The sequence below is a fragment of the Podarcis erhardii genome (assembly GCF_964252035.2).
Source record: "Podarcis erhardii genome assembly, chromosome: 10".
In the NCBI taxonomy this organism is placed as follows: Eukaryota; Metazoa; Chordata; class Lepidosauria; order Squamata; family Lacertidae; genus Podarcis; species Podarcis erhardii.
The window spans coordinates 3,546,816-3,574,068 of NC_138500.1; the positions used below are offsets into that span (position 1 = coordinate 3,546,816).

Genomic DNA, 27,253 nt, shown 5'->3' on the forward strand with positions numbered 1-27,253 from the left:
TCCTCTTCTTCCTCGCCATCCGACTTCTGTTCCGGGAGGGGGGAGGGGGGAAGAGACCCCTCCCAAATTGCCTGCTTCTCCCGCAAGTGGAGCTTCTGCGCCGGATTGCTGCTCTGCCCCGCAGCTCTAGGGGCGCGCGCTTTCGGAGAGGGGAGGAGGGGCGGCAGGTAAATCCCCCCCCCACCCACGTGGATGTTGCAGGAAAGGAAAGGAGAATCGCGAGCGAGGAGAAAGAGGTAAAGGGGTCGCGGGGGGCGGAGAGAGAAGGATCCAGAGCCTCCCTCCAGCTCCCAAAAGCGCCTGTCGTGCATCTGGATCCCTGCACGCGTGCTGCGAAGGGGGTTTTCCTTGGACCCTTAGGAAGCCCACCCAGGGGATCCCAACGAAGCCCCCTCGCCCCATTTCCCCGCGCAGGCATCCCTGGGGCGCTGTGGGTTCCTCGCGGAAAGAGGTGGGCCATGAAAGGGTTAACGGGCGTGAGGGACGCCTGGATAGAGACCCCCCTGTCCTCCCCTGCTCGTCTTGGGGGGGGCGCTCCGGATGGAGAGATGGGGGGCGCAGGGCGACGGGTGAGCCACGCCAAGGGGGGACTTTGGGTTCAGGGGAGACTCTGGGACAGAGGGAGGGAGTCGAGGAAGTGGGGAGGGGGAGCATCCCTGGGGCAGGGAAAGGCAGGAATGGTGGGGGGGGAGAGCTAGGAAGACCAGTCTTTGGGGACACGTCTCCATCTTGGCGCTCACCATCTTGGCCCTCACGGGGATTCTCTGGAGAGACCACCTTGGCTTCTCCCTCCCACCCAGGAATCGGCCACCCCTTCAAGGCTACCAGAGAGGGATCCCTGGAAAGTGGGGGGTTGTGTCCCCCCCACCCCTTCCTTCCTGCAACCTCTATCCTACTTCCACCCCATAAGCCCCTGCCCTGTCCAGACTGTTGCAGGAATTTATGTATAAGTTGGGGGTTGCACCTTCAGCAGATATCATGCACATGCAGCCCACTACCTAAATCAGCACCATCACTTTTGTGATTTGTCCCCACCAAGCACTTGATCACAGTTTCTTCCCATCTATTCAAAGGGCCTTTGCTGCACAATACCAAATGTACGAATTCACTGATAAATGTCTCTATGTACTGGCTCACTGGGAAAATTTCAGAAATTCCTATAGACATGTGAGCTCATCTACTCAGCAGCCCCTCTGCCTGAGTGATAATCCCTGGCATCCTGATACCTGAGTGCCAGACCAGTAGCCATTCCAGAAAGAACCAACCCAGATGAAGGCAAAAGGGTGTGATGAACTTGGCTGGGAAACAGGTCAGGGAGGACAATGGATGGCCAGCTGGGGGTGGGGCAAAGGCCAAAGAAAAGAGGCCGACCCCTTTGTCCAAGCCTCTTTTGGTTTTCTTCCTTCCAGGATCAGGATTCTCAGGAGCATGTCCTGGCAGCTGGATTAAGGTAAGTTCTGGCCTGATTGGAAGGGGCATGGCCCCTCCGCCAGGCTAGGCTGTATTTTTTTGACTTTTCTTTCTGGGCGGGGGGCCAGCTAGGCCTTTTTGTTTTTTTGTAGTGGCGGGGGGGGGGGAGGCATGGCTCCCTCGCCCCCGCCATCCGCAGCCCTCCAGCTGTAGGCTGCATGGCGGCCGTTTCCTTTCTTGTTGGGGGGGGGAATAAGTCAGGCCACATGGCGGTCATGTTTGTTTGCACTGCCCCCCCCCTTCCGCTCTGGCTACTGACGCACTTCTGCTCCTAGCAGGGAAATGTAAATATCTCTTTTGTTACACTTGATGTGTGTTTTGTGGAGGGCAAGGGGAACCATGGGGCAGGGTCCAGGATGCTCAGATTCCTGCCACCAGACCTCCCCTTTCATGATGTAACCATGATGTAGTTTGGGGGGGGGTGTAACATTGGGATAAGCAGCTAATAAAAGTTTGGGTTCTCTGGTTGGCTTCTGTTTTTCCTCCGACCGATGGAGAACCTACAAAGGACTCTATGAGGGCTCTTGTGTCCCCCATAAGGGAATAAAGGCAGATTTTCATTTATTGCAGCAGCTAATAAAAGTTTGGGTTCTCTTTTGTTTGGGGCTTCCATCTTGTTCCACCTGGTGGCAGGTGGGAGTCCTGTCACGACAGTCTTCAATAAAGACCAAGCCTACTGGCTGCTGTTTTGCTCTGGTATTCCTGGCTGGTGTCCTTGTATTTTGTCCAGTGGGGCCCATTAAGAAGACACACCTTCCTTCCTGCAAACTCCACCCAATTCCCACCCCATAAGCCCCTGCCCTGTCCAGATTTTTTATATTATTATTATTATTATTATTATTATTATTATTATTATCCTGCCCTCCCCAGCTGAAGCCAGGCTCAGAGCGGCTAACAACAATAAAAGTAACACAGTTTACATAAAATCACAAGCAATTAATTAAAAGGCATTCTAAAAACAATTCATTCTAATATCAATTCAAAATCAAATTAATGGCAGATACAGCGGTTCTGCCCAGTCCAACCATTGGTCCCCCTGGAGAGGAGAGGAAATCCCAAGAGGAAGAGAGGAGGGGAGAAGCCTTCTCAGAAGCGGCTATTTGTTTCCTCAATCCCACCCAGGAAGCAGCCAGAAACCTTTTCCTCTCTCTCAGGCTTCCATCTTTTAAGTGTCTTTTCCACTGCCTGGTTCATTGAGGCTGAGGATAATGTACACCTGTCATCAGAAACAGGGGTGCAGAGTCCATGGAATGGCTCGCAGGATTCATATAGAAGTTGCACCTCAAAAGCATTTCTGTTCCTCTTATTCTTTGAAGGCAGTGTCAGAGTGACTGACAAGCTGAGCTACAACCCATCAGAATTCGATGACAGCAACTGCATGAATCTTCCCAGTCAAAGGACCCATTTTCATGATAGACAGTGCCTGTGGCTGGAGGCTCTACACACAGCGTGTGCCTATACAGGCCCAAGACTGCCAATATTAGCACAGGCAAAGTGTGTGACACCCCCCCCCCAAATTGACAGACTGTGTCAATGAGAGTTTGTGGGTGGGATTATTGTTTACGGCAACCCTGTTGCTCCCACAAGGGAGCAGCCAGGGGTGAGAACACACATCCCCCAACATCAATTTCTGGACATGGCCCAGGAGGAAGGAGGGGAACCACTGCATAGCAGGGCCCCCAGCTCCCCTAGAGGGTCCAGAAGGATACCATTGTCAAAGGTCTCCAAAGCCGCTGAGAGATCCAGCAGAACCAGGAAACAGCTTTCCCCTCGGACTCTAGCGCAACGGAGATCGTCATCCAGCACTAGAGTCTGAGGGGAACTCCAGTGGAAATCATCATTGGAGATCATCCAGTGCAGGATCAGTTCCATGGTGAGGCCTGAATCCCGATTGGAAGGATCATGGTGGAAGAAGCTTTCCTGGTCCTGCACCCCCAAAAGCTCCAAGCACAAGACTTTCATTAGCTTTGAAGGGGCCATCGGATACTTGGTGGTCTTTTATTCAAAAGACAAACATTCTGAATACTTTTTAATTGATGTATGATATAAACAGCACTTCTGTTTTACATATTCCACATTGGAGAGACTTTGATACACAGGTCTGAGTTCATCGCTCCCCCTGAAACTGCTGTGTTAGCAGCAATGGAAGCCTGGGCAGTGTGTTTGGGGGTCCTGGGCTGCCTAGACAACCAGACCCCCTTCTCAGCCTGGCTTAGATGGTCCGAAGGAAAGCAGAGCAGTACGTTAGGCACCAGCTTGGCTGCAGGAGTGGCTGGAAGGAGGTGTGCAGGACAGAATCCAACCATCTTAGAGACTCCACTCTGGATTTGTGTGAGTTTTCCTACAAAGCCTTCTCCTGAATATAACTCGAGAGGAAGTGAGGGAGTGTACCAAAGTATTACAACCAGAGTTTTCTTTCTTGAGGAGCTCCCTTCCCAGGTTGATGAGCCCCATCTGCCCTCACTTTCCCCTGCAGAATGGGCAGAATCTGCCTTCTTGACTGTGGGATTCACTGTTGTTGTTCTCCTCCTCTCCATCCACCAGGTCCTTTCTTCACCTGCAATAGAATTCCCCAACACACCAAGGATTTGAGACCCCTCAGGAATCCTCACCTGGTTTTGCCGGCCAGTTGAAGCCGTTCTTGGGATTGTGGCCCCTATCCCATCCTGACAGCTTCTGGAAGCCACAGGTGAGAGCTGAGTGCAGGATGGGGACCAATGGTGGATAGATTACCCCATAAGGTGCATGACATGTCCCCCACCAAAGGTACTAACGCTCCCCTAACACCCCATGATATAGTATAATTATGATCTTTAAGACAGGACAGGAATAAATTCATGTCCCCAGAAATAACACAACTTCACCATTAGTGAATCAATACTACATTTTAAAGGTACTACACATTCCACTAAGTACAGTTTATCTATTTGCCTTGTAAATGCTGCTTTTCAGTGTCATTTTAGGATAATCCTGCGTCAGAAGACGGGCACACGGTCAGACAGCAAATCATTCTTTAAAAAATCATGCTCCTTTATTAACATTGATTGAGGGTTATGAAAGTTGCTCGTGAATTACTATCATTTGATGACATTGAAACTTCACTTCCTAAAAATTGGGAACATGGGTAGAAGGTGGGAGAATGTAGGAGATGTTGACATAGGAGAAGGTGCTAATGGCGGCTGATCTGTTCTCTTTCCCTTTGTTCTCTTCCTTGAAAGCCAAACAGGATTCCCTTTCCTCCCACTCTGAAGAAGGAGATGGAGTAGACACTCAGAACTCCAGTGGATGGGGCACCTTTAGTTTCATTAGGAATAGACATTTAAATGTGTGAAATGCAGAATATGCTTCATTAAATGAGCACACATAGTTCATATCAACGACCTTCAGCAGAGGAGAAACCATATGAATGTATGGAGTGTGGGAAAAGTTTCACTGATAGTCTAAAGCTTGGAACACATCAGCGGACTCACATGGGCAAGAAAGGATTCCAATGCAGGGAGTGTGGGAAGAGCTTCAGTCACAGTGGAAACCTCAATATACATCAATGGACTCACAGAGAGGAGAAACCATATGAATGTATGGAGTGTGGAAAGAGCTTCAGTTTCAATGGAAACCTTAGAAGACATCAATGGACTCACACAGGGGAGAAACCATATAAATGTATGCAGTGTGGGAAGAGCTTCAGTCAGAGTGGACAGCTCAATAATCATCAACGGACTCACACCGGGGAGAAACCATTTAAGTGTATGGAGTGTGGAAAGAGCTTTAGTTTCAATGTAACCCTTAGAAGACATCAACTGACTCACACAGGGGAGAAACCATTTGAATGCCTGGAGTGCGGAAAGTGCTTCAGTCAGAATCGAGACCTTAAAGTACACCAGCGGATTCACACAGGGGAGAAACCATATAAATGTATGGAGTGTGGAAAGAGCTTCAGTCAGAGTGGAAACCTCAATATACATCAACAGACTCACATCGGGGAGAAACCATTTAAGTGTATGGAGTGTGGAAAGAGCTTTAGTTTCAATGTAACCCTTAGAAGACATCAACTGACTCACACAGGGGAGAAACCATTTGAATGCCTGGAGTGCGGAAAGTGTTTCAGTTGGAATGGAGACCTTAAAGTACACCAGCGGATTCACACAGGGGAGAAACCATATAAATGCATGGAGTGTGGAAAGAGCTTCAGTCAGAATCGAAATCTTAGAAAACATCAGCAGACACACAGAGGACAAACTGTTTAAATGTATGGACTGTGGAAGGAGCTGCAGTCAGAGTGGAACCCTTGATTTATTTGAACAAACTCACCCAATACACATACCCTATAAATATCAGGAAAGGAGATACCGGTTCAGTCCTAGTGGAAGTCCTACATCAACAGACTCATGAACAGGAAGAACTTTAGGAGTTGAAACCCTACAAACCATCAACAAACTCAAAGAGGAGAAGCAGTTTAAATGAAAAGAAGAAGAAGAAGAAGAAGAGTTTGGATTTGATATCCCGCCTTTCACTCCCTTTAAGGAGTCTCAAAGCGGCTAACATTCTCCTTTCCCTTCCTCCCCCACAACAAACACTCTGTGAGGTGAGTGGGGCTGAGAGACTTCAGAGAAGTGTGACTGGCCCAAGGTCACCCAGCAGCTGCAGGTGGAGGAGCGGAGACGCGAACCCGGTTCCCCAGATTAGGAGACTACCGCTCTTAACCACTACACCACACTGGCTCCCAGATTGCAAAAAGTGCTTTATTTACAATGGAGTGTTTAGGGAACATCCAGGGACTCTCACAAGGAAGAACCCGTTTAGATGTATGGAGTGTGGGACGTTTTCCTTTCAGTGTCCACTCTTTCTTCACAGCAATGAACTCATCAGGAAATCAGTCTTAAACCCACGACGTGTATTTGAAGTTCTTGTGTTTATATGTAAAACTGAACAGCAATGAAATATTGAAGGCAATGTCAAACAATGTGAGTGTAATCTAAGAGATAAAGTACCTTTTGATAGAGAGGATGAATATGGTTTGCTGGTGGTGAGTGAGGATTAGGGCTGGGCGATATATTGATATCTTGTCCAATACCGGTTTCTAGACCACATTAGAAGAACTACTGATATGGCAATACACCGCGAATTACAGTGTGTGTTTCTGGGATGTTCCTGCAAGCAGCGGCAGAAAGCTTTTCTTCATGAAGCCCCTGAATATGCTGAGTTGCTGACTTCCCTCCATGACGACATGAAACCAAACACACACATCCATTGCCCTGTGTCCTTCCAGCCTCTTTCCTCCCTTGCTCCCTTCTGCTGGTTTGTGTGCCTGACTTAGATATCCTGTGTGCTGTATTTTTTTTACTGCTGAAACGGGATTTGCTCTCAGGAGCTACGTTTTGTGCCTCTCTGGGAAGCCAGTGAGAACTGTAGGCTTTGAAAGCTCAGTAAACTATTACTGAAGAAGTCCTGCTGCTTCTGTGTGTGTTTTTGACATCAGTGTGGGACTTGCTCTACACATGGCCCCTACCCTGCTGCTACTTAGCTCATGCCCTGGAGTTGCTGTACTCAAGCATGGCAGACGGATGCATATGTGTGTGACTGGCGCATGCAAGATGGGCATTTGTATGTCAGACTAGTTTTTACACTAAACTCTGTCACCCCCACCACCGCACAATCTCTACAGGCATCTTCTTCAACAGAACTTCATCCCTGCCCTCTGCACGTTCTGAGGAAAACTTAAAATTTAATGGGAGGTCGTCCCCCCCAAGCCTAGTTTCAAGAAAGGGAAGGTGGGGCTGCAGGTACCAGGGAAGTTTCCTGACAGGCCCATCTTCACTCATGAACCCCATGGGGCAACCCTAGAGCTCCTGCTTATTCTGGGGTTTGGAGAAGATTGTACTTTTCCATAATCCCAGAAGTTATTACTCTTCCTGCCAGAGGACCAGTGTGCATATTATTATCGTACTGATTTTACTGTTGTTGCTGTGTTGCAGTCATGGACTGGCTGGGTTTGGGGAGGGGGAGGCACCAGCTCTGAGACCCACAAAGAAAGAAGGCTCAGTTCCTGGGGACTGGTGGTGGGATGGCGATGAGGAGAAAGAGGGAGAAAAGGGAGCAGAACGGGAGGGGAGGTGTTGCAAGCTGAGGAGGAAACAGGGTTTGCTGAGCAGGAAGAGGCTGGGGCAGAGAGCGGTTCAGGCTCAGAGGGAGGAGAGGAGGGGGGCTAGGAGACCGAGAGGAGGCCGGCTGCTGAAGCATCCAGGGAGACCCCCCCTCCTGCTGCGACCAGCTCCCCTCTCCCCTGGCCTCCTAGAACACACAGAGAAACCCGGTCCAGACGCCATGATCCTGCACATGATATTAAGAGGGTGTTTCCCTGCCCCCCAACATGCATCTTGTTGACAATGAACTGTATTTACTGCCCATTCACCCTGTTTGGAGAGATCTGTTTGGAGCTCCTTACAATCCCTCTTTGTTTGAACAACCCTGGACAGTTTACTGCCACCAGCAAACTTTGCCCCCTCCCTGCTCACTCCTAACTCTAGATCATTTATGAACAAGTTGACAATGAACTGTATTTTCAGTCCAGTCACCCCGTTTGGAGAGATCTTTTTGGAGCTCCTTGCAATCCCTCTTTCTTTGAGCAACTCTGAACAATTTACTGCCTTCAGCAGAATCGCCATTTGGCAATGATGGAGCCAAATGGAAGTGGGCGAGTGCTACGGAAGGGGGGGCATGTCTTCTTCACCTTCTTCACTACAATATATCCATTTATTCCCAATTGTCAATGTCAAAGGGAACTAAAATCTATAAAATCCATATCCATAATCCCTCAAGTAAGGTGTCAAGACCCTAATCCTGTCAAAATCACTCTGCCAAACCTTTCCTCCGGGCAATGCCAGGTGACAGACTATGCATACACTCAGGAAGGGCTTATCTGCGCATATCTCCAGCTCTGCATATTCCCCCCTCCCTCCTTCTTATGTTAATCCGGTGTAGCTCTGCATATTCCCCCCTCCCTCCTCCTTATGTTAATCCGGTGTAACCCAACCTCTCCTTAATGTATTCATGATGTAATCTGTGTAACCCAACCTTTCCTTAATGTATTCATGATGTAACTGGGATGTATTTTGCACTGTATTCTGGGACATGGAGGGAGTTTCAAAAGTTCATGTCACCCCTTTCTCGCTGTTCAATCTCGTCTTGAACCTGTTGCGCAATAAACCTTGGATCTCCGCATTTTGCTCCTGTCCGGCTGGGCTCATTTTCTTCCGCAGGGACCCGCGGACACTTAGTCCGACGAGCTGGGTGGCAGTGTAGCCCCGCACCCAGATTTTAGCCGTAACAGTGAGGAAGCCCCACACTCACTCCAGTTGGAGAAATAGAGTCACTGACCCCTATATTCAAAGGAAACCCTCTTCTCCCTGAAGGACAAAGGAGGGTTCACTTGCATCTGAACATCAGGTGAGCCCTGCAGGATCAGGCCCAAGGGGCCCCTGTCCTCCCAGGGGCCTCTTCTGGGAAGCCCACCGGCAGCACGTGAGCACCAGAGAAGTGGGGAGGCGCATTTCTTCTAGGGACACATTTCTGGGGTCCCCACGGTGCCCCCCAGCCTGGCTCCACTCTTCCGGGGCAGCTGCGTTTTGTTTCGCTGCTGGTGAGGCTGCCCCGTGCAAAGTGGGGCTCTCAGAAGGAATTTGTGGGGGGCCGGAGGGACTAGAGCTTCCCCGCACTTGCAAAGGACCAGTAGAAGCGGAGGGGAGCCAGGCTGCAGGAGGGCGATGGGGAGGAACCAGCAAGAAGGAGCTGGAGCCTGGGCAGCCCCCTCCCCGCCTGCTCCCTGTAGGTTTCCCAAGCCCCCCCCCCCTTTTCATTTCAAGGACTGGGGGACCTCAGCATCCCGGGGTTGCTTTGCTCTGGGGGGGGGAGGGGGTCCTATTTTGTTTGCTGAGGGCAGGAGTCACACTCCTGTTACATTGTGTTGTGTCTGGCTTTTAGGTAAGGGGGTGAGGCTCAGGTGGGAAAGAGTTGAGAAGGAAAATATCCCGGGGTGCGGATTTCCTCCGCTGCCCAGCTCCTCAGGGTGCCACTCCCCGGGGGTCCCTCCGGTCAGCAGAAGAAGGAGAATCCAGCCAAGTTAAAGATGCAAACGGAGGTCAGTTGACCTGATCTTTATTTGTTGCAACAAGGTTCAAGCACAGCAAGAGTAGGAACCCCGAGAAGATGGTTGCATGGATTTTTAAGACCTCTCCCCATTTCCCACAATACATTTTTCAACAGCATCTTTGATGCATCACAGATTTGTCACAAAGTAGGAGTCTTTGGGATTCAGAAACATGAGCCCGTCACCCACCCCTGTCAACAGCCCCAGTTTCCCACACCTTTTAACTACCCTCTTCCAATAAGAACCATAATAGTATTTACAGATTCCCCCCCCCCCCCAGCTGCAAGGCTTTCCTGGGCTTCTCCCTTGGAAGTATCAGGATCCTCCTCCTCCTCCTCCTTTCTCCTCCTCCTCCAATCCGGCTTCTGTTCCGGGAATAAGGGGGGGGGGGTGAGTCTCCTCCCAAACTGCCAGTTTCTCGCGAAGTGGAGCTTCTACGCTGGATTGCCGCTCAGCGCCATAGCTCTAGGGGCGCGCCTTTTCGGGGAGGGGAGGAGGGGCGGGAGGGGACCCCCCCCCAACAAAACATCGATGTTGCAGGAAAGGACAGGAGAATCGGGATCGAGGACAAAGAGGTAAAGGGGTCGCGGGGGGGGGGGAGAGGGGAGAGAAGGACCCAGAGAGGGACTCCGCGCCAGATCCCCAAAGCGCCTTCCGTTGGCCCCACCACCAGGGCCTGGATCCCTTCACGCCTGCAGCGAAGGGGGCTTTCCTCGGCAGGGGCGGACATGGGGCGCCCACCCACGGGGTCCCACGAGGACTCCCCGGCCCCGTTTCCCGCGCGCAGGCATCCCTGGGACCCTGTGGTCTCCGCGCGGAGAGAGGCAGACCATGAAAGGGTTAACGGGCGCGAGAGACGCCTAGATAGAGACCCCCCTGTCCCTCCCCATCTCGTCTTGGGGGCCCCTCCGGATGGAGAGATGGGTCGCGCATGGCGAGGGGTGAGCCGCGCCAAGGGGGCATCTGGGTGCAGGGGAGACTCCGGGAGAGAGGGAGGGGGCTAAGAGTGGGGGGAGGAGGGGGGAGCATCCCTGGGGCAAGGAAGCGAAGCACTGGCGGGGGCGGGGAAGGAAGACCAGTCTTTGGGGAGACACCTCCATCGTGCGCCCACAAGGAATCTCCGAAGGGGCCGGCTCGGCTTCTCCCTCCCACCCAAGAATCGACCCCCCCTTCAAGGCAACCAGAGAGGGATCCCTGGAAAGTGGGGAGTCCTGTCCCCACCACCCCTTCCTTCCTACTTGCAAGCTCCATCCTCTTCCCACCCCATAAACTCCTGCCCTGTCCAGACACAGCGAATTCACCCTGGAGAGGAGAGGGAAGAGGAAGGGGGGGGGGCTTCTCAGAAGTGACTGTTTCCGCATTCCCACCCAGGAAGCAGCCAGAAACCTTTTCCTCTCTCTCAGGCTTCCATCTTTAAGTGTCTTGTCCACTGCCTGGTTCATTGAGGCTGAGGATAATGTACACCTGTCATCAGAAACAGGGGTGCAGAACCTATTTAATTGATCTCAGGATTGATATAGAAGGTGCGCCTCAAAGGCATTTCTGTTCCTCTTACTTTTTGTAGGCAATGTCAGAGTGACTGACAAGCTGAGATTCTTCCCAGTCAAAGGAGACATTTTCATGATAGACAGTGCCTGTGGCTGGAGGCTCTACAGACAGGGTGCGCCTATGCAGGCCAAAGACTACCAGTATTAGGACAGGTGAGCTGTGTGACCTTCCCAAATTTACAGACTGTATATGAATGAGAGTTTGTGGGTGGGATTATTGTTTACGGCAACCCTGTGATTTTCTCCACCCAAAACATTTCGTGACCTGATAATTGCAGTACGAATTCCAAAATAACTACAAAAAAATCACAAGACAATACAAATGATTGTAGTATTTATACCCTGCCCATCTGGTTGTGTTTCCAGTACACATAAAAGACAGTAAAACATCAAACATTAAAAACCTCCTAATACAGGTCTCCCTTCTACTGTCTTCTAAATGTCAGGTAGTTGTTCATTTCCTTGACCTCTGAAGGGAGGGAACCAGCAGAAGACCCTCAGAGGAGGACCTCAGTGTTCAGAGTGAAGGATGGAGGTGGAGACACTCCTTCAGGTCTACAGGGCCGAGGCTGTTTAGGGCTCTAGGTCTCAGATCTTGCTCCTTCATAACAATCTCCTAGACTCACATATAGTTAGCAGAGTAGGAAAAAAACATCAGATCAGGAATAAATTCATATCTCAAGAAATAACACAACTTCAGGTTGTTAATGAATCAGTACTACATATTCAAGGATGAAGTTTCCACTAAGTACAGTTATCCCTTTGCCTTGAATATCCAGCTTTGTCAGTGCCAGATTAGGGTAGTCCTGTGTCAGAAGAGGGGCTCGAGATCAGGCAGCACATCATTATTATAAGGAACAATTGGGGTGGGGTGTTTCCCATTTGCCAGCTGCTTTCCTTCTGCTTCTCCTGATCTCTCCATGCAACGTGAGGCATGTAGACAGAGGTCCATCTCCCAGAACAGGAGCTTCCCTGAGCACCCATTCAGCTGACCCCAAGCACCAAGCCTTGTCACTAGTTCTCTGACTGACCCAGACCAAAGTCCCTGGAAAAGACGAAGACCTGGGTCTCATATAATGGTCCACATGGACTTCCTGAGGCCATTGGGACTGTGCAGGTGATTCATAATAATAATAATAATATCATAATAATTTATTATTTATACCCCGCCCATCTGGCTGAGTTTCCCCAGCCACTCTGGGCGGCTCCCAATCAGTGTTAAAAACAGTACAGCATTACATATTAAAAACTTCCCTGAACAGGGCTGCCTTAAGATGTCTTCTGAATGTCAGGTAATTCTTTATCTCTTTGACATCTGATGGGAGGGCGTTCCACAGGGCGGGCGCCACTACCGAGAAGGCCCTCTGTCTGGTTCCCTGTAGCCTCACTTCTCGCAATGAGGGAACCGCCAGAAGGCCCTCGGCGCTGGATCTCAGTGTCCGGGCTGAACGATGGGGGTGGAGACGCTCCTTCAGGTATACAGGACCGAGGCCGTTTAGGGCTTTAAAGGTCAGCACCAACACTTTGAATCGTGCTCTGAAACATACTGGGAGCCAGTGCAGATCTCTCAGAACCGGTGTTATGTGGTCCCGGCGGCCACTCCCAGTCACCAGTCTAGCTGCAGCATTCTGGATTAATTGCAGTTTCCGGGTCACCTTCAAAGGTAGCCCCACGTGAGGACTTCCGGCGAGGCAGCATGGCGGCTGCAACAGCAGAAAAGAGCTCCTGAAGCCAGCCAGAGTAAAAGGCTCTGTCTGGCCGACTCCCGGACTCCCAGGACTGCTGCCGCCAGCACTGCCAGCAGAGAGGAATTGGGGGTGCCCAGGGGTCTATCAAAGGAGCCAAAACACCCCCCCCAGGACTGAGATTGAGCCGGAAAGGCACCCGGAAAGGCACCCGACCACCCCCCCCCCAACAGCTAAGAGGAGCTCCAAAACCAGGAGGACAGTGCAGCCAACGCAGAGAGGGAGAAAAAGAAGAGAAAAGGGGGAAAGAAGGAGAAAAGGAAAGAAAGAAAAAAGAGCCCCAACTTTACCGCTGCTGCCCCCCATCTCTGCCGACGGGAAAGAAGAGGAGAGGTAGGTGAGCACGGCTCCGAAAAAACAGGCTCCGAAAAAACACGTGGCTGAGCCGACGGGAGCCTACCCCTCCGGAAAACAGAGGAAAACCGCATGACAAAGGAGATCGCAGACTTCCGGGTTGGCGCCATCGCCGAATGGCGGACTCCCTCCGAGCTCCGGAGGGAGCCTGCTCGGTAGGGGCTGGGTCCTGCCGCGCCGGCGACGCGGGGACCCTTAAAAACCATGGGCGCTAAAACCCATGGACATGGTGACTCGGCTGGCACCTTTTGAGCCCCCCCGACCCGCGAAGGAGCCTTTTTAAAGGCTGCGGAACGGGTGACAGGGGGGGTGGTGCTTTGAGTCCTCCGCTTCCCCTGCCGAGCGAAGCCGCATGCCATTCGGCGGAGAGCGCTGACTTCTTCCATTGGAAATTTGGACTTAAAAGCATAACCCGTGAGTAATCGGAACTTGGATTAAAAAAGGTGAGAATTTTTTTAAAGAATTCGGAATGAGCGGGGGAGGTATAAAAAGGAAGTCAGCCCCCCCCCCCTGTTGTAGAGGAGCTAAAGTAATGGACTTAACATCTAAGATTGAGCGCAACCTTATTTTGATAAAGTTATGAAATTTCGCGATGGAAAATTATAAGATTGAGCTGGAGGAGAAAAGTGGAATTTATTCAAAAAGCAACCCCCCCCCCCCCGGAACCTGGGAGCATTTTAGTGAGAGCGCCGGGAGAAGACAAGGAGAGGTTTTGACAGCTGTCAAAGAGCTGTCAAAGCAGAAGAACAACAATGAGAACTTTGTTACGAGGACTTTGCCGGTTATATTTGTTACAAATTGGATACAAAATGCTTAAAACAAGGAATAATAAAGTTACTTTGACTGGTGGACGTGATCTGGAAGGGAACTGAGTTACTATAATCCACCTAGAGGAGCCGAGGGATATTACAAGTTGTTGGCATCGAATGTGACAGAACTTTTTATCTCCTGGGAAACTGCAGAAATGGAACATTATTTTGACTACAGAGGTTTACACACTAAAGTAGACAATAGACTTATCTATTGAAAATGGGAGGGACTTGGCATTATGTTTCGTTCCTGAATAACAGAGCCTCTGCAGTGGAATTTAGAAGCTTTTGGAATTAGAACATTTGTGCAGGAAAACAGGAAAAGAAAGAGGAGAGAGACTAACAAGAACAACAAGAATAATAAGAATTGGACAAAGTTGGAAGTGGGAACATTTGGGAAATCCAGATTTGAAAGGTTTAAGAAATAAAATTGGAGTTTTACTCCCAAGTATATAAAAATCTGGATGGAAAAAATGGGCCTTTTTGAGATAGACTCCTTCCAAGATTGGACATTTAAAATTAAAGAAGACTGGTAAAGGACTATGGTTTAAATAAATGTGGGAACTCCAGGAAGACATCAGATGTTGATCAATACGGGAAACGCAACCAGGAAAAGGGGGAGGGATTTGGAATCCAAAGGCTGTAAAATCAAAATCATATTTTATTTTATTATATTTTAATCTATTATGTATATTAAAGGGGGGAACGCGCGGAAGGGAATAGGTCGATCTTAGGAGATGGGAAAATATTTTTAAATTGGGCTAATGATAATAAGGTTAAAATTTGGGACAATAAATTGCTGAATTTATTTGTAAGAATTGGAATACAAGAGGGGGAGGGGAGGGGAAGTCCTGGAAAGATGCTATGGAAAATAAGATCTTAAATTTGGATGTTTTTTTTTTTTATATATTGTTATAATTGGAAATTCTTAATAAATATTATTTAAAAAAAAAAAAGACAAAGGAGATCGCAGAAAGGAAGAAACTACCCTCTTCCCCCCCCTTTTTTAAAAAAAATATATATCCTTTTTTAACCCCTTCCTCCCCCTCTCCCTTTTTTTGTTTTAAAAAAAGTCCTTTTTTTATCCCCCCCCATATACCTACTTTGATCATTTTTCTTTTTAAAAGAGGGGGCACTGCTGCAGCAGCCACCCTTACTTTTTTCAAACAGAAAATAATAATAATAATTAAGGGGAAATAGGTTTCTTTTTATATATATATATATTTTAAAAAAACACAATCCCCCCCTCTCTATTCTATTTCTATTTCTATTATATTTGTTAGCTTGTTCTTGAGGGGGGGATCTTTCACCCCCATCCACGACCACCACTCTCTTTTTAAACAAAAATTTCCTCCATATCACTGCTATTGCTATTGATACCCCCCCCCGTTTATTTTTCTCTCCCTTTTTTCTCTCCTCTCTCTCCCTTCACCCCCTTTATTTTATTTTTTCCTTTTATCCCACCTTTCTCCATCCCCAATTTTGTTCTCTATCCCCTTTATCTTTTAAAATCAACTCCCCCTTTTTAGCCTGTTCGTCAGCTTGTTTTTGAGGGGGGAGCCCTTTCCCCCGACCCCCTCTTTTAAAATAAGACTCCCCCCCCATACCATTGCCACAGCTCACCCTCCCTCCCCCTCCCTTCTCTCCCCCTCTCTTTTCTTCTCCCTCCTTTTCCCACCCTTCCCCCTCCCCCTCTCCTTTTCTCTTCCTCCTCCCTCTCTCCATCCCCCCCCTTCCCCTAAAGGAAACACATACACACATTCATATCACCATATCCTACTTTGCCCCCCTCATACTATAGCTAAAACTACTGCGGCAATCTAATACCACCGATATTACTGTATTATCTCTCCTCTTTCAACTCTCTTTTTGTCTCTCTCTCTCTCTTCTCTTTTACTCCAATCTCCCCTCTCCCCCCCCGTCTCCCCCCTTCTTCTTTCTTTTTTCTTCTTCCTTTTTCTCCCTCCACCCTTTACATATAGCCTATTTGTCTGTCTCTGTTTCTGAGCGCACCCCCAACCCCAACCTCCACCTTAACCAGACCCCAATACCCTTTTTGGGTATATACAACCCCCTCCTAAACACATATTTTCCCTGGCCCCACCCCTCTAATCTCTTGCATCTCTACCTGCTAACCCCTCCCCCTTATATGAACTGTCTGTCCGTTAGTCTACCCATCTCTACTTACCTGCCCCCCCCGCTTTGGCGGCAACGCTGAGGCAACCACAGAAACTCTAGACAAGTTCTTAAAACACAGGCTAGAAGTGACACAAATGACCACCTAATCCAAACGCTCTGTAAAAGCCACCGGCAACGCCTGATCAGCCCAGCAACCCAACAATACCCAGGAATCACCACTGCGACAACTCCTAACCACCACACGCCCTACTCCAAGAGGATGCCAAGCCAACCTCAAACCAAAACCATTAGGGAGACTGAGATGACACCAACCAGGGAGATGGCAAACAATGCCAATACCATAACTCCCCTTCAAGATGACGACCACCCAGTAACGAAACGAGATCTGAGGGAAATGGAAGCAAGATTAGAAGCACGATTAGAAGAAACACTGAAGGCCACAATGGCTCCCATGCAGGCACTAATCAACAATCTAACCTCCAAAGTGGAAGCTCTAGAGAACAAGAACCAAATGCAAGAAAGAATAATAGAGCAATACCGGGAGGAGAACGCACGTGTGAACAAGAAACTGGACGAACTGGTAAACCAATTGGAAGCAGAACACAGAGAGATGAAAATTAAGCAAGCCGACCTTGAAGATCGCAATAGACGCTGTAACATCCGCTTCCGCAACTTTCCTGAAAAAACAGAGGAGAAAAGCCCAGCAGACCTAATTATACGCTGGCTGAAAAACACAATCCCAGGCCTGAAACTTGAGGCAGATGACTTGGAGAGGGCTCACAGAGCCCTAAAACCTATGCCAAAACCCAGCGCCCCCCCAAGAGACATCATTGTATGCTTCACGCGCTACAAAAAGAAGGAAGAGGTATGGAACAACCTCAGAAACTCAACCAACCTTCGATATGGAGAAACCCCCATTCTGGCCCTACAGGACCTATCCCAGGATACCCTAAACCGGAGGAAAAGCCTGCGCCCATTCACCCAGCGTCTCCAACAAGCCGGGATCAGATACCGATGGGGCTTCCCCTTCCGCCTAATTGTAACAACTAATACAACACAACACACGGCCACCAACATATCTGAGGCCCTACAACTACTAAAGAACCTTGAACTCGACCTCCCACCGGAATGGCAACCGACAAACCCACCAAGTGACAGCCCCAACCACGAGGAAACAACAGCAAACAACTGGACGACGGTAGAGAAGAAGAAAAGGAAACAACAGAAGCGGCACAACAACGCAAACCAATACAGACAAGCATCATGCTCAGAACCACCCCGCCGGCCATACGACACAAGAAACCAGACCAAGATTAACCAAACCAATTCATCGCAGATGGACAACCCTACAACAACAACAACCACAGCTGAATGAAGCCACAAACTGAAGGACTGGTGATTCCCCCCCCCCGTTCCCCCTCTCCCCCCAAAAAACATAGATTTAGTTAACACCATCAACATCCCCCCAGCCCCACACCCCCACAGAAATCCCCACCCCAACACCAGCCCAGACGACCTCAACCACATTCCCCACCACCCACACCTTCAACATTCCCATACTCCATACTAAGGAAAAACAACTCCTCCAACCTCAATAACACAACCCACAATCAGGCTAAAATCTGATACCCAACCAGCACTATGGTGGCACCAGAGCGTACCAGCACCCACACCCACACCCCAACACACCAACAATGTTGCTCATAACATTGGCAACATTGCTCATGAACCTTATACTTGACAGCGACGTTACAAAGTCACTTCACACTGTCTCACTGATCTCCCCCTCTCGCAAACAACAGGGGGGACGGCCTGTCCTTGAACACGGCCTTCCACACCAGCTGAGACCTAGGACCAACCGGCTAAATGCCAGATGGCCCAAAATACCCCAAACAAACACCTATATGACTACATATAGGAAACTCTCTACAACTTACCCCCTACTCTTTAACCCAAATCTTACTCTAATCCCATTAGCCCCCCACCCACCACACCCTAGGTCAGCGCAACCCCACTGGTTCTTTAAACAACACGAAGAGAGAGACACAAGACAACCCAAACGGGTTGGCAGGGAATCGCCCCACATAATAGATAAGCAAGATGGCTAACCTAAAAGCAATTACATTAAACGTGAGGGGGCTGGGAAACCCCATCAAAAGAAAACACATCACCTCATACATAAACACCATGAAACCACACATCACCTTCCTACAAGAAATACACAACCCACCCAAAGGCAGCAAACTCCTGAGCGACCCCCGCTTCAGTCAGCAGTGGGTCGCACGAGGCTCAGGGAAAGCTCGCGGTGTAGCCATAATACTCAGTAGAGACCTGAACTTCACTGCCACAACAGTCCTCAGGGACAAAAAAGGCAGATTCATTTTCGCTAAAGGGACACTAGATGGTAAAATCAAACTGACAATTGGCTCCATATATGCCCCAAACGCAAAACAATTAGAATTCTTCCAGAAGACACTAAACAAATTCCTCTCCTTCTCTGAAGGGGAAGCAATCCTAGGAGGGGACCTCAATCTAAATATGAAAGGTATATCCCTGAAAGATATCCACCCTACAACCCCATGGGCAACCTTCCTCCGAAGGAAACCCCCAACAACTAGGAACTCTTACAAGTTACTAAAAATGCTAAAAAACAAGGGTCTCTACGACATTTGGAGTGAGCAAAACCCGGGAGACATCAGCCATACATTCCAATCGGGACGTCATGATACAGTGTCCAGACTGGACAGCATTCTACTCACACAGGGTCTGATCCCCTCAGTGGAATCAACAAACATCGGTAACATTAAAATCACAGATCACGCCCCAGTAGAAGTCATCGTTAAAATAGGAGAAGGAACACAAACCACCCCATCATGGTCCTTCAGTCCCATCCTAACTACAAACAAACAAATTAGAGAGAGTCTCACAAAAACCCTCCAAAACTACTTCAAGGAAAACGATGTAGACAATATAACAACCCCCCTCCTATGGGACACAATGAAAGCGGTCACCAGAGGAGCTTGCATAAAAGAGAAAACATTCCTTAAAAAACAAACCTCCTCAAAAATTAGCAAAATAGAACAAGACATCACAGCCCTCTCAACACGCTACAAACAAACAGGATCTAAAAAACTCCTCAAACTTATAGAACAAAAAAGGAGAGAACTAGACTCCCTAGAAATTAACAAAACAATGATCAGCATTCTATATTCTAAACAACGTTTCTATGAATATGGAGGGAAAAACTCCAGATTACTAGCAAATAGATGTAGGAAAAAAGCACTCAAAACAAGAATACACTGCATCACCAAAAAAGACGGCAGCATAACATCCTCCCCTGAAGAAATAACCTCAGAATTTGCAGAATTCTACTCCAACCTATACACCTCCCATAACCCACCAGAGAAGGAAATCAGAACATTTCTAGCAGGACTGACCATGCCTACCCTAACTGATGAGGAACAGGAATTCATGGACAGCCCTATCACCCCAGAGGAAATAGATGTGGTCCTCAAAAACCTGAAACCACACAAAGCCCCAGGCCCAGACGGCTTCACAGCAGAATTCTATAGGAAATTCAAAGAACCCTTGATGCCCTACATGACCCGCCTATTCAACGACATCATAAAAGGGGGCCCCATCCCCAAAACCTGGACCCACTCCAAAATAGTCTCCATCCCAAAACCACTAAAAGACAGCCTCAAAGTAGAATCATACCGCCCAATCTCATTAATAAACCAAGACTACAAGATATTCACATCAATCTTGGCCAACCGCCTAAAAATCTTCCTACACAAGTTAATAGCCCCAGACCAGACTGGCTTTGTCCCTGGCCGCAATATAACAGACCCCATCAGGAAACTACTGAACCTGATCGAACACAGCAAGGCAACGAAACTCCCATTGACAATTATGTCCCTAGACATCCTCAAAGCCTTTGATTGCTTAGAGTGGAAATACATATTAGCAGTACTAACTAACATGAAATTTGTCCCCAACTTCCTACAAATCCTCAAACAAATATACTCCCAAGCCTCAGCAAAATGCAGAATTAACAATATGGATTCTAATACTATAGCTATCCAAAGAGGCACGAAACAAGGATGCCCACTGTCTCCCTTCTTATTTATCCTGGCTCTGGAACCCTTAGCAATCCGCATCCGAGCAGCCACAGACATCAAGGGAGTGGAAATAAAAGGCAGAACCTATAAATTAGGGCTCTGTGCAGATGACCTAATGGTGACAACACCAGACCCCATAAGCACAGCAACCTCCCTAATCAGAGAACTCAACAAATTTGCAATGGTGTCGGGCCTACAGGTAAATTTTACAAAGTCAGAAGCTATGTGCTTCAACACCCCTCCTCACACCCAAAAAGAGCTCACGAAGGTCACCAAAATAAAACTCTGCCACACCAAGTTCAGATACCTAGGGGTACAAATAACCAGAAACCTCAACAAATTGTACCTCCACAACTACAAGCCCCTGTGGCGGCAAATTAACAAAGACCTAAAGAGATGGAATAACACGAATTTCACTCTCTCAGACAAAATAGCCATGATCAAAATGATCACACTCCCAAAACTAACCTACCTATTCCAAACCCTCCCAATCTGGATCCCCTTAACCCAACTCCGCAGTTGGCAGAGAAAACTACACTCTTTCATCTTCTCACATAAAAAACCAAGAATAAGCCCCAAATACCTGTACCTCCCCACCTCAGAAGGAGGATGGGGAATCCCCAACATAGAAGCATATTACATTGCCAACCAAATACGTCATGTAATTCCATACATACTAGAAGATGAGACAAAACAATGGGTACACCTAGAGAGGGACACAATTGAAAATACCTGCACCACAACATACCCACTCCTCCCAAACAAACTAAAGAAAATTCCCACAACACTTAACAGGTGCACACAGACCATGCTCAAAGCATGGAAAACACAAATAGGCAAACTCCCCAACCCCATCCCCACTAATCCCCCTGGCGTACCACCCATTATTCCACCATGCAGCACAAAACCTCCAGATAAAAGCCTGGCGAACCAAAGGCTTATATCGCCTAATAGACTTTTATAAAAATAACAAACCCTTGTCAACACAAGAAATACAAGACAAACTAGAAGACACCCAAATGCCCTGGTTAACACAACACCAACTACATGCCCTCTTAAACAACCCAACAGTAAAATCAGCAGCAACTACGCCCCTGACAACCTTTGAAAACCTCCTCCTAACAACAAAGGGAAATGGTAAAGGGACGGTATCCGCTATATACAAAATACTACTCCAAAATCCCGCAAATCCCCTAGACGCAATCAAAAAACAATGGGAGAATGACATAGGCTATGAGATTAACCCCACTCAATGGACCAGAATGTGGTCTAAACCCTCCTTTAAATCCATATCAACGAAAAGAAAAGAACTCACACTGAAACTCACCTACAGGTGGTACCTAACACCAAGGAAACTAGCGCTAATACACCCAGGAACCTCACCAAAATGCTGGAGAGGGTGCACCTCCACAGGCACATACCTCCACATGTGGTGGGAGTGTCCCAAAATCCAACTATTCTGGACAACAGCCATACAAGAAATATGTAAAATAACAAAGCAAGTATTAGACTTCACCCCAGAATTGGCCCTACTAAACATCTTCCAAGACAACAATGCCCATTTACTCCACAAAGAACTCATAACCCACCTACTTTCAGCAGCCAGAAACACCATAACCAGACACTGGAGAGACCTGTCAGGAGTAAGCATGGACCAATGGTACCAAATAGTATGGGAAACAGCCCTACTAGAAAAATTAACTAACAAACTGAAACTGACACGGGGACAAACAGAAGAAGACACCTTCACCCCGGTATGGCTCCCCTTTATCACATACACAGCCCAACAGGACAACGACAATAATCCACCAACAGCATACAAATCAATATGGCTAACTTGATCCAAAACACCCACCCACCTCACTCACACACGAAAACAAAGATCACCACAGCCAATCACAAACAAACAATCACATCCTAGGCCAACCCCAACCTCTCTCATCACCAAAGGAACACAAGTGAACAACACAAGCACGCTGACACCAAACTACATACATTAAGCATAATAGAAACACCGCTACCCCACCCCACCCCCATCCATCTCCCCTCCTTCCACCCTCCTTTCTTCTTCTTTTTTTCTTTTCTTTTTTCTTCTCCCCCTAATGCCTCAACAAATGAAATGGATTTGTAAAAATGTTACACGGGGAAAAAAAATACACGAGGCATTACACTTACACTGTAAAACAAGAAAACCCTTAATAAAATATATTTTTTTTAAAAAAAAAAAGGTAGCCCCACGTAGAGCGCGTTGCAGTAGTCCAAGCGTGAGATAACCAGAGCATGCACCACTCTGGCGAGACAGTCCGCGGGGAGGTAGGGTCTTAGCCTGCGTACCAGGTGGAGCTGGTAGACAGCTGCCCTGGACACAGAGTTAACCTGTGCCTCCATGGACAGCTGTGAGTCCAAAATGACTCCCAGGCTGCGCACCTGGTCCTTCAGGGGCACAGTTACCCCATTCAGGACCAGGGAGTCCTCCACACCTGCCCACCTCCTGTCCCCCAAAAACAGTACTTCTGTCTTATCAGGATTCAACCTCAATCTGTTAGCCGCCATCCAACCTCCAACCGCCTCCAGGCACTCACACAGGACCTTCACCGCCTTCACTGGTTCTGATTTAAAGGAGAGGTAGAGCTGGGTGTCATCTGCATACTGATGAACACCCAGTCCAAACCCCCTAATGATCTCTCCCAGCGGCTTCATATAGATATTAAAAAGCATGGGGGAGAGGACAGAACCATAGGCGCCGACTCCATGGGGCTTGAGGGGGCCCGAGCCCCCTCAAAAATTCGTTTGGGGGGGCTCCGCCCCCCCAATAATCTCCGGCGCCCCTCCAGCAGAGCGCCATCGCCGCCCCTCCCCCAGCCTAAAATGCACAGGGAGGGGCGGGCTGCATGCCTCCTGCCCTCCCTCCCGAGCAAAAGCTCCACCCAATTTCCTTTGGAGCTGATTAATAGGCGCAGCACGCTCTCCCCTATTCGCTCACGAGGAGGCGGCGCCACTTTATTTGCATATTCATGAGCTTATTTATTATTCATGAGCTTTCCCGGGCCCCCCCAATATTTTTTATAAGTCCGCGTCCCTGGACAGAACCCTGAGGCACCCCACAAGTGAGAGCCCAGGGGTCTGAACACTCACCCCCCCACCACTTTCTGGACACGGCCCAGGAGGAAGGAGCGGAACCACTGTATGACAGTGCCCCCAGCTCCCAGCCCCTCTAGACGGTCCAGAAGGATGTTATGGTCGATGGTGTCAAAGGCCGCTGAGAGATCCAGCAGAACTAGGAAACAGCTCTCACCTTTGTCCCTAGCCCGCCGGAGATCATCAACCAGCGCGACCAAGGCAGTTTCAGTCCCGTGGTGAGGCCTGAATCCCGATTGGAAGGGATCCAAATGGTCCGTTTCCTCCAGGCGTGCTTGGAGTTGTTCAGCAACCACCCGCTCAATCACCTTGCCCAAGAATGGCAGATTTGAGACTGGGCGATAGTTGGCCAAATTGGCCGGGTCTAAAGCTGTTTTTTTAAGAAGCGGTTTAATGACCGCCTCTTTCAGCGGGTCTGGGAAGGCTCCCTCAAAGAGGGAAGCATTCACCACCCCGCAAAGCCCATCACCCAGCCCTTCCCGGCTCGCTTTTATCAGCCAGGATGGGCAAGGATCAAGGAGACAGGTGGTCGGTTTCACTCGTCCAAGCAGCCTGTCCACATCCTCGGAGGTAACAGATTGGAATTGATCCCATATAACAGGACCATGAAGATCTAGAGGTGGAAACAGGGGTGGATGGAGGATTATGATGCCGAGGATGGGAAATGTCCAAAGGAACGATTAACCAGAGACAGAGAGGGCCTTTTCATGGAGAGAGAGTAGCTGCATTTCCTGTGAGAAAACAATTGATGTGAAAAGGCTGTTTTCCAAGATCATGCTGTTTATTAATGATGATTGAGGATAATGAAAGGTTGCTGATGCATTACTATCATTTGACATCATTGCATCTTCATTTCCTAAAAATTTGGAACCTGGGTAGGATGCAGGGGAAATGTAGGACATGTTGAAATATGAGGTGGTGCTAATTGCATCTGATGTGCTCTCTTTCCCTTTGTTCTCTTCCTTGAAACCCAAACAGGATTTCCTTTCCTCCCACGCTGAGGAGGGTTATGGAGAAGAGAGACAGACTTCGAGGGGAAAGGGCACCTTTGGTTTCACCAGATATAGACATTAAAATGTGTGAAATCTGGAACATGCTTCATTGAATGAACACACATAGCTCTCATCAACAAACCCCAAAAGTGGCAAAACCATTTTAAGGTATAGAGTGTGAAAAGACTTTCACTGATAGAACACATCAGCCGACTAACATGGGCAAGAAAGGATTCAAATGCAAGGAGTGTGGGAAGAACTTCAGTCATAGTGGACACCTCAATATACATCAACGGACTCACACAGGGGAAAAACCATTTAAATGCATGGAGTGCGGAAGGCAATTCAGTCAGAGTGGAAGCCTAAATATGCATCAACTGACTCACACAGGGGAGAAGCCTTTTAAATGTATGGAGTGCGGAAAGAGCTTCCGTTTCATTGGAAACCTTAGAAGACATCAACAGACTCACACAGGGGAGAAACCATATAAATGTATGGAGTGTGGAAAGAGCTTTCGTGATAATGGAAACCTTAGAAGACATCAACGGATTCACACAGGGGAGAAACCATATGAATGTATGGAGTGCGGAAAGAGCTTTCGTGATAATAGAACCCTTAGAACACATCAACGGACTCACACAGAGGAAAAACCATATGAATGTATGGAGTGCGGAAAGAGCTTTCGTGATAATAGAACCCTTAGAACACATCAACGGACTCACACAGGGGAGAAACCATATAAATGTATGGAGTGTGGAAAGAGCTTCAGTTTCAATGCAAACCTTAGAAGACATCAACGGACTCACACAGGGGAGAAACCATTTAAATGCATTGAGTGCGGAAAGAGATTTAGTGATAATGGAAAACTTAGAAGACATCAACAGACTCACACAGGGGAGAAACCATTTAAATGCATGGAGTGGGGAAGGAAATTCAGTCAGAGTCGACTCCTCAATATGCATCATCTGACTCACACAGGGGAGAAACCATATGAATGTACGGAGTGTGGAAAGAGCTTTTGTGATAATGGAACCCTTAGAACACATCAACGGACTCACACAGGGGAGAAACCATTTAAATGTCTGGAGTGCGGAAATAGCTTTAGTAATAATGGAAGCCTTAGAAGACATCAACAGACTCACACAGGCGAAAAACCATTTAAATGCATGGAGTGCGGAAAGAAATTCCGTCAGAGTGGACACCTCAAAAAGCATCAAATGACTCACACAGGGGAGAAACCATATGAATGTACGGAGTGCGGAAAGAGCTTCAGTTTCAATGCAACCCTTAGAAGACATCAACAGACTCACACAGGGAGTCTCCATACATATGAATGTACGGAGTGTGGAAAGAGCTTTTGTGATAATGGAACCCTTAGAAGACATCAACAGGCTCACACAGGTGAGAAACCATGTAAATGTCTGGAGTGCGGAAAGAGCTTTCGTGATAATGGAACCCTTAGAATACATCAACAGACTCACACGGGGGAGAAACCATTTAAATGTCTGGAGTGCGGAAATAGCTTTAGTAATAATGGAAGCCTTAGAAGACATCAACAGACTCACACAGGCGAAAAACCATTTAAATGCATGGAGTGCGGAAAGAAATTCCGTCAGAGTGGACACTTTAATAGACATCAACTGACTCACACAGGGGAGAAACCATATGAATGAATGGAGTGTGGAGGAGCTTCGGTTTCAATGAAACCCTTAGAAGACATCAATGGACTCACACAGGGGAAAAACCCTTTAAATGCATTGAGAGTGGTAAAGCTTCAGGCAGAGTGGAACCCGTGATTTACATTAACAAACTCACACAAGAGACAAACCATATAAGTGTCAGGAAGTTAAATAAAGGTAGAGGTCCATTTCTAGTGGAAGTTCTAAATCAACGGACTCATGATGAACTTTTAGAGCTGAACCCCTACAAACCATCAACAGACATGATTAGAAGCGGTTTAAATGGAAAGATTGCAGAAAGTGATTTATTTATAATGGAATGTTTAAGAAACATCAAGGGACTCTCACAGGGGAGAACCCATTTAGATGTATGGAGTGTGGGACATGTTCCTCTCAGTGTCCACTCTTCTTCCCAGCAATGAACTCCGAAGAAATCCGTATTCCTGCTTCAGGGCCAGCTGAGTCTGTTTCTCTTGTCTTTATCTCTTAGCTAGGTAACTCCTGTCTAATCTGCTCTGTATCGGTGTCACTCCCTGCTTCTGAGACCACTGCAAAAGAGGAGGGTCAATTCCCCCCCCCTCCAGCTCCCAGGAAAGCTGATCTGCCTGAGAATGCTTTCCCCCATACTCAGCGTCAGACCATTCCCTGACGCATTGCGAGAACCCTTGAAAAAGAAGTGATTTGGCTCACCATGGGAAGCTAAGACCCATAAAAGGTTGAATATGAAAGATACGTGGTTGAAATATAATGCTATTCTGATGGAAGTAGGGGACCAATTTTGATTAAAATCTTGTGATCTGTTGAAAGATAAATTAGATGATAGGTTCCAGTACATCCAGATAAATGATAAGTTTTTCCTCTTCTTCTTGCCCCGGCTCTCCCTCCAGCACCAATTCTTCTTCTATCAATTCCTCTTTTGCCACCGGTTGTGTCGACAAAATCAATTCCTGAAATTCCAACTTCCTGTGGAGCTCCTCCAACAAAAAGTTTGTTCTTTGCAATGCATTCTTCATTGCTTCAGAGATCTGCATTTTGGATATTTTAAGGTCAGATTCTAGTTCCCAGGCTTGTTATCTGCAGCTGACAGTTGTTCATGCAACAGTTTCAGGTTCCCCC

The 27,253-nt window shown here is 48.0% G+C and overlaps 2 protein-coding genes across 6 annotated transcripts in view; both read left to right on the plus strand.

The window, feature by feature from the left end:
• The window catches only part of LOC309351869 (uncharacterized protein), a 46,912-nt gene that overhangs the window by 7,025 nt on the left and 12,634 nt on the right, over nt 1-27,253 (plus strand). The window contains exons 2-3 of the mRNA XM_081880001.1: nt 4,015-4,159; nt 4,434-4,520. The gene's annotated coding sequence lies outside the window, so the exon portion shown is untranslated. The remainder of the gene's footprint in view (nt 1-4,014; nt 4,160-4,433; nt 4,521-27,253) is intronic.
• LOC309351882 (uncharacterized protein) lies at nt 2-26,374 on the plus strand. 5 transcript variants are annotated; one of them, XM_081880028.1, is made up of 3 exons: nt 2-236; nt 11,178-11,313; nt 24,445-26,374. In XM_081880028.1, exon 3 carries the CDS (start codon nt 24,677-24,679, stop codon nt 26,129-26,131), a length of 1,455 nt encoding a protein of 484 aa, XP_081736154.1. In that variant the 5' UTR covers nt 2-236; nt 11,178-11,313; nt 24,445-24,676; the 3' UTR covers nt 26,132-26,374. The 5 variants fall into 5 exon arrangements, with proteins under 5 accessions (XP_081736154.1, XP_081736155.1, XP_081736153.1 ...); XM_081880029.1 differs by lacking the exon at nt 2-236 and adding an exon at nt 9,392-9,604; XM_081880027.1 differs by lacking the exon at nt 2-236 and adding an exon at nt 10,017-10,188.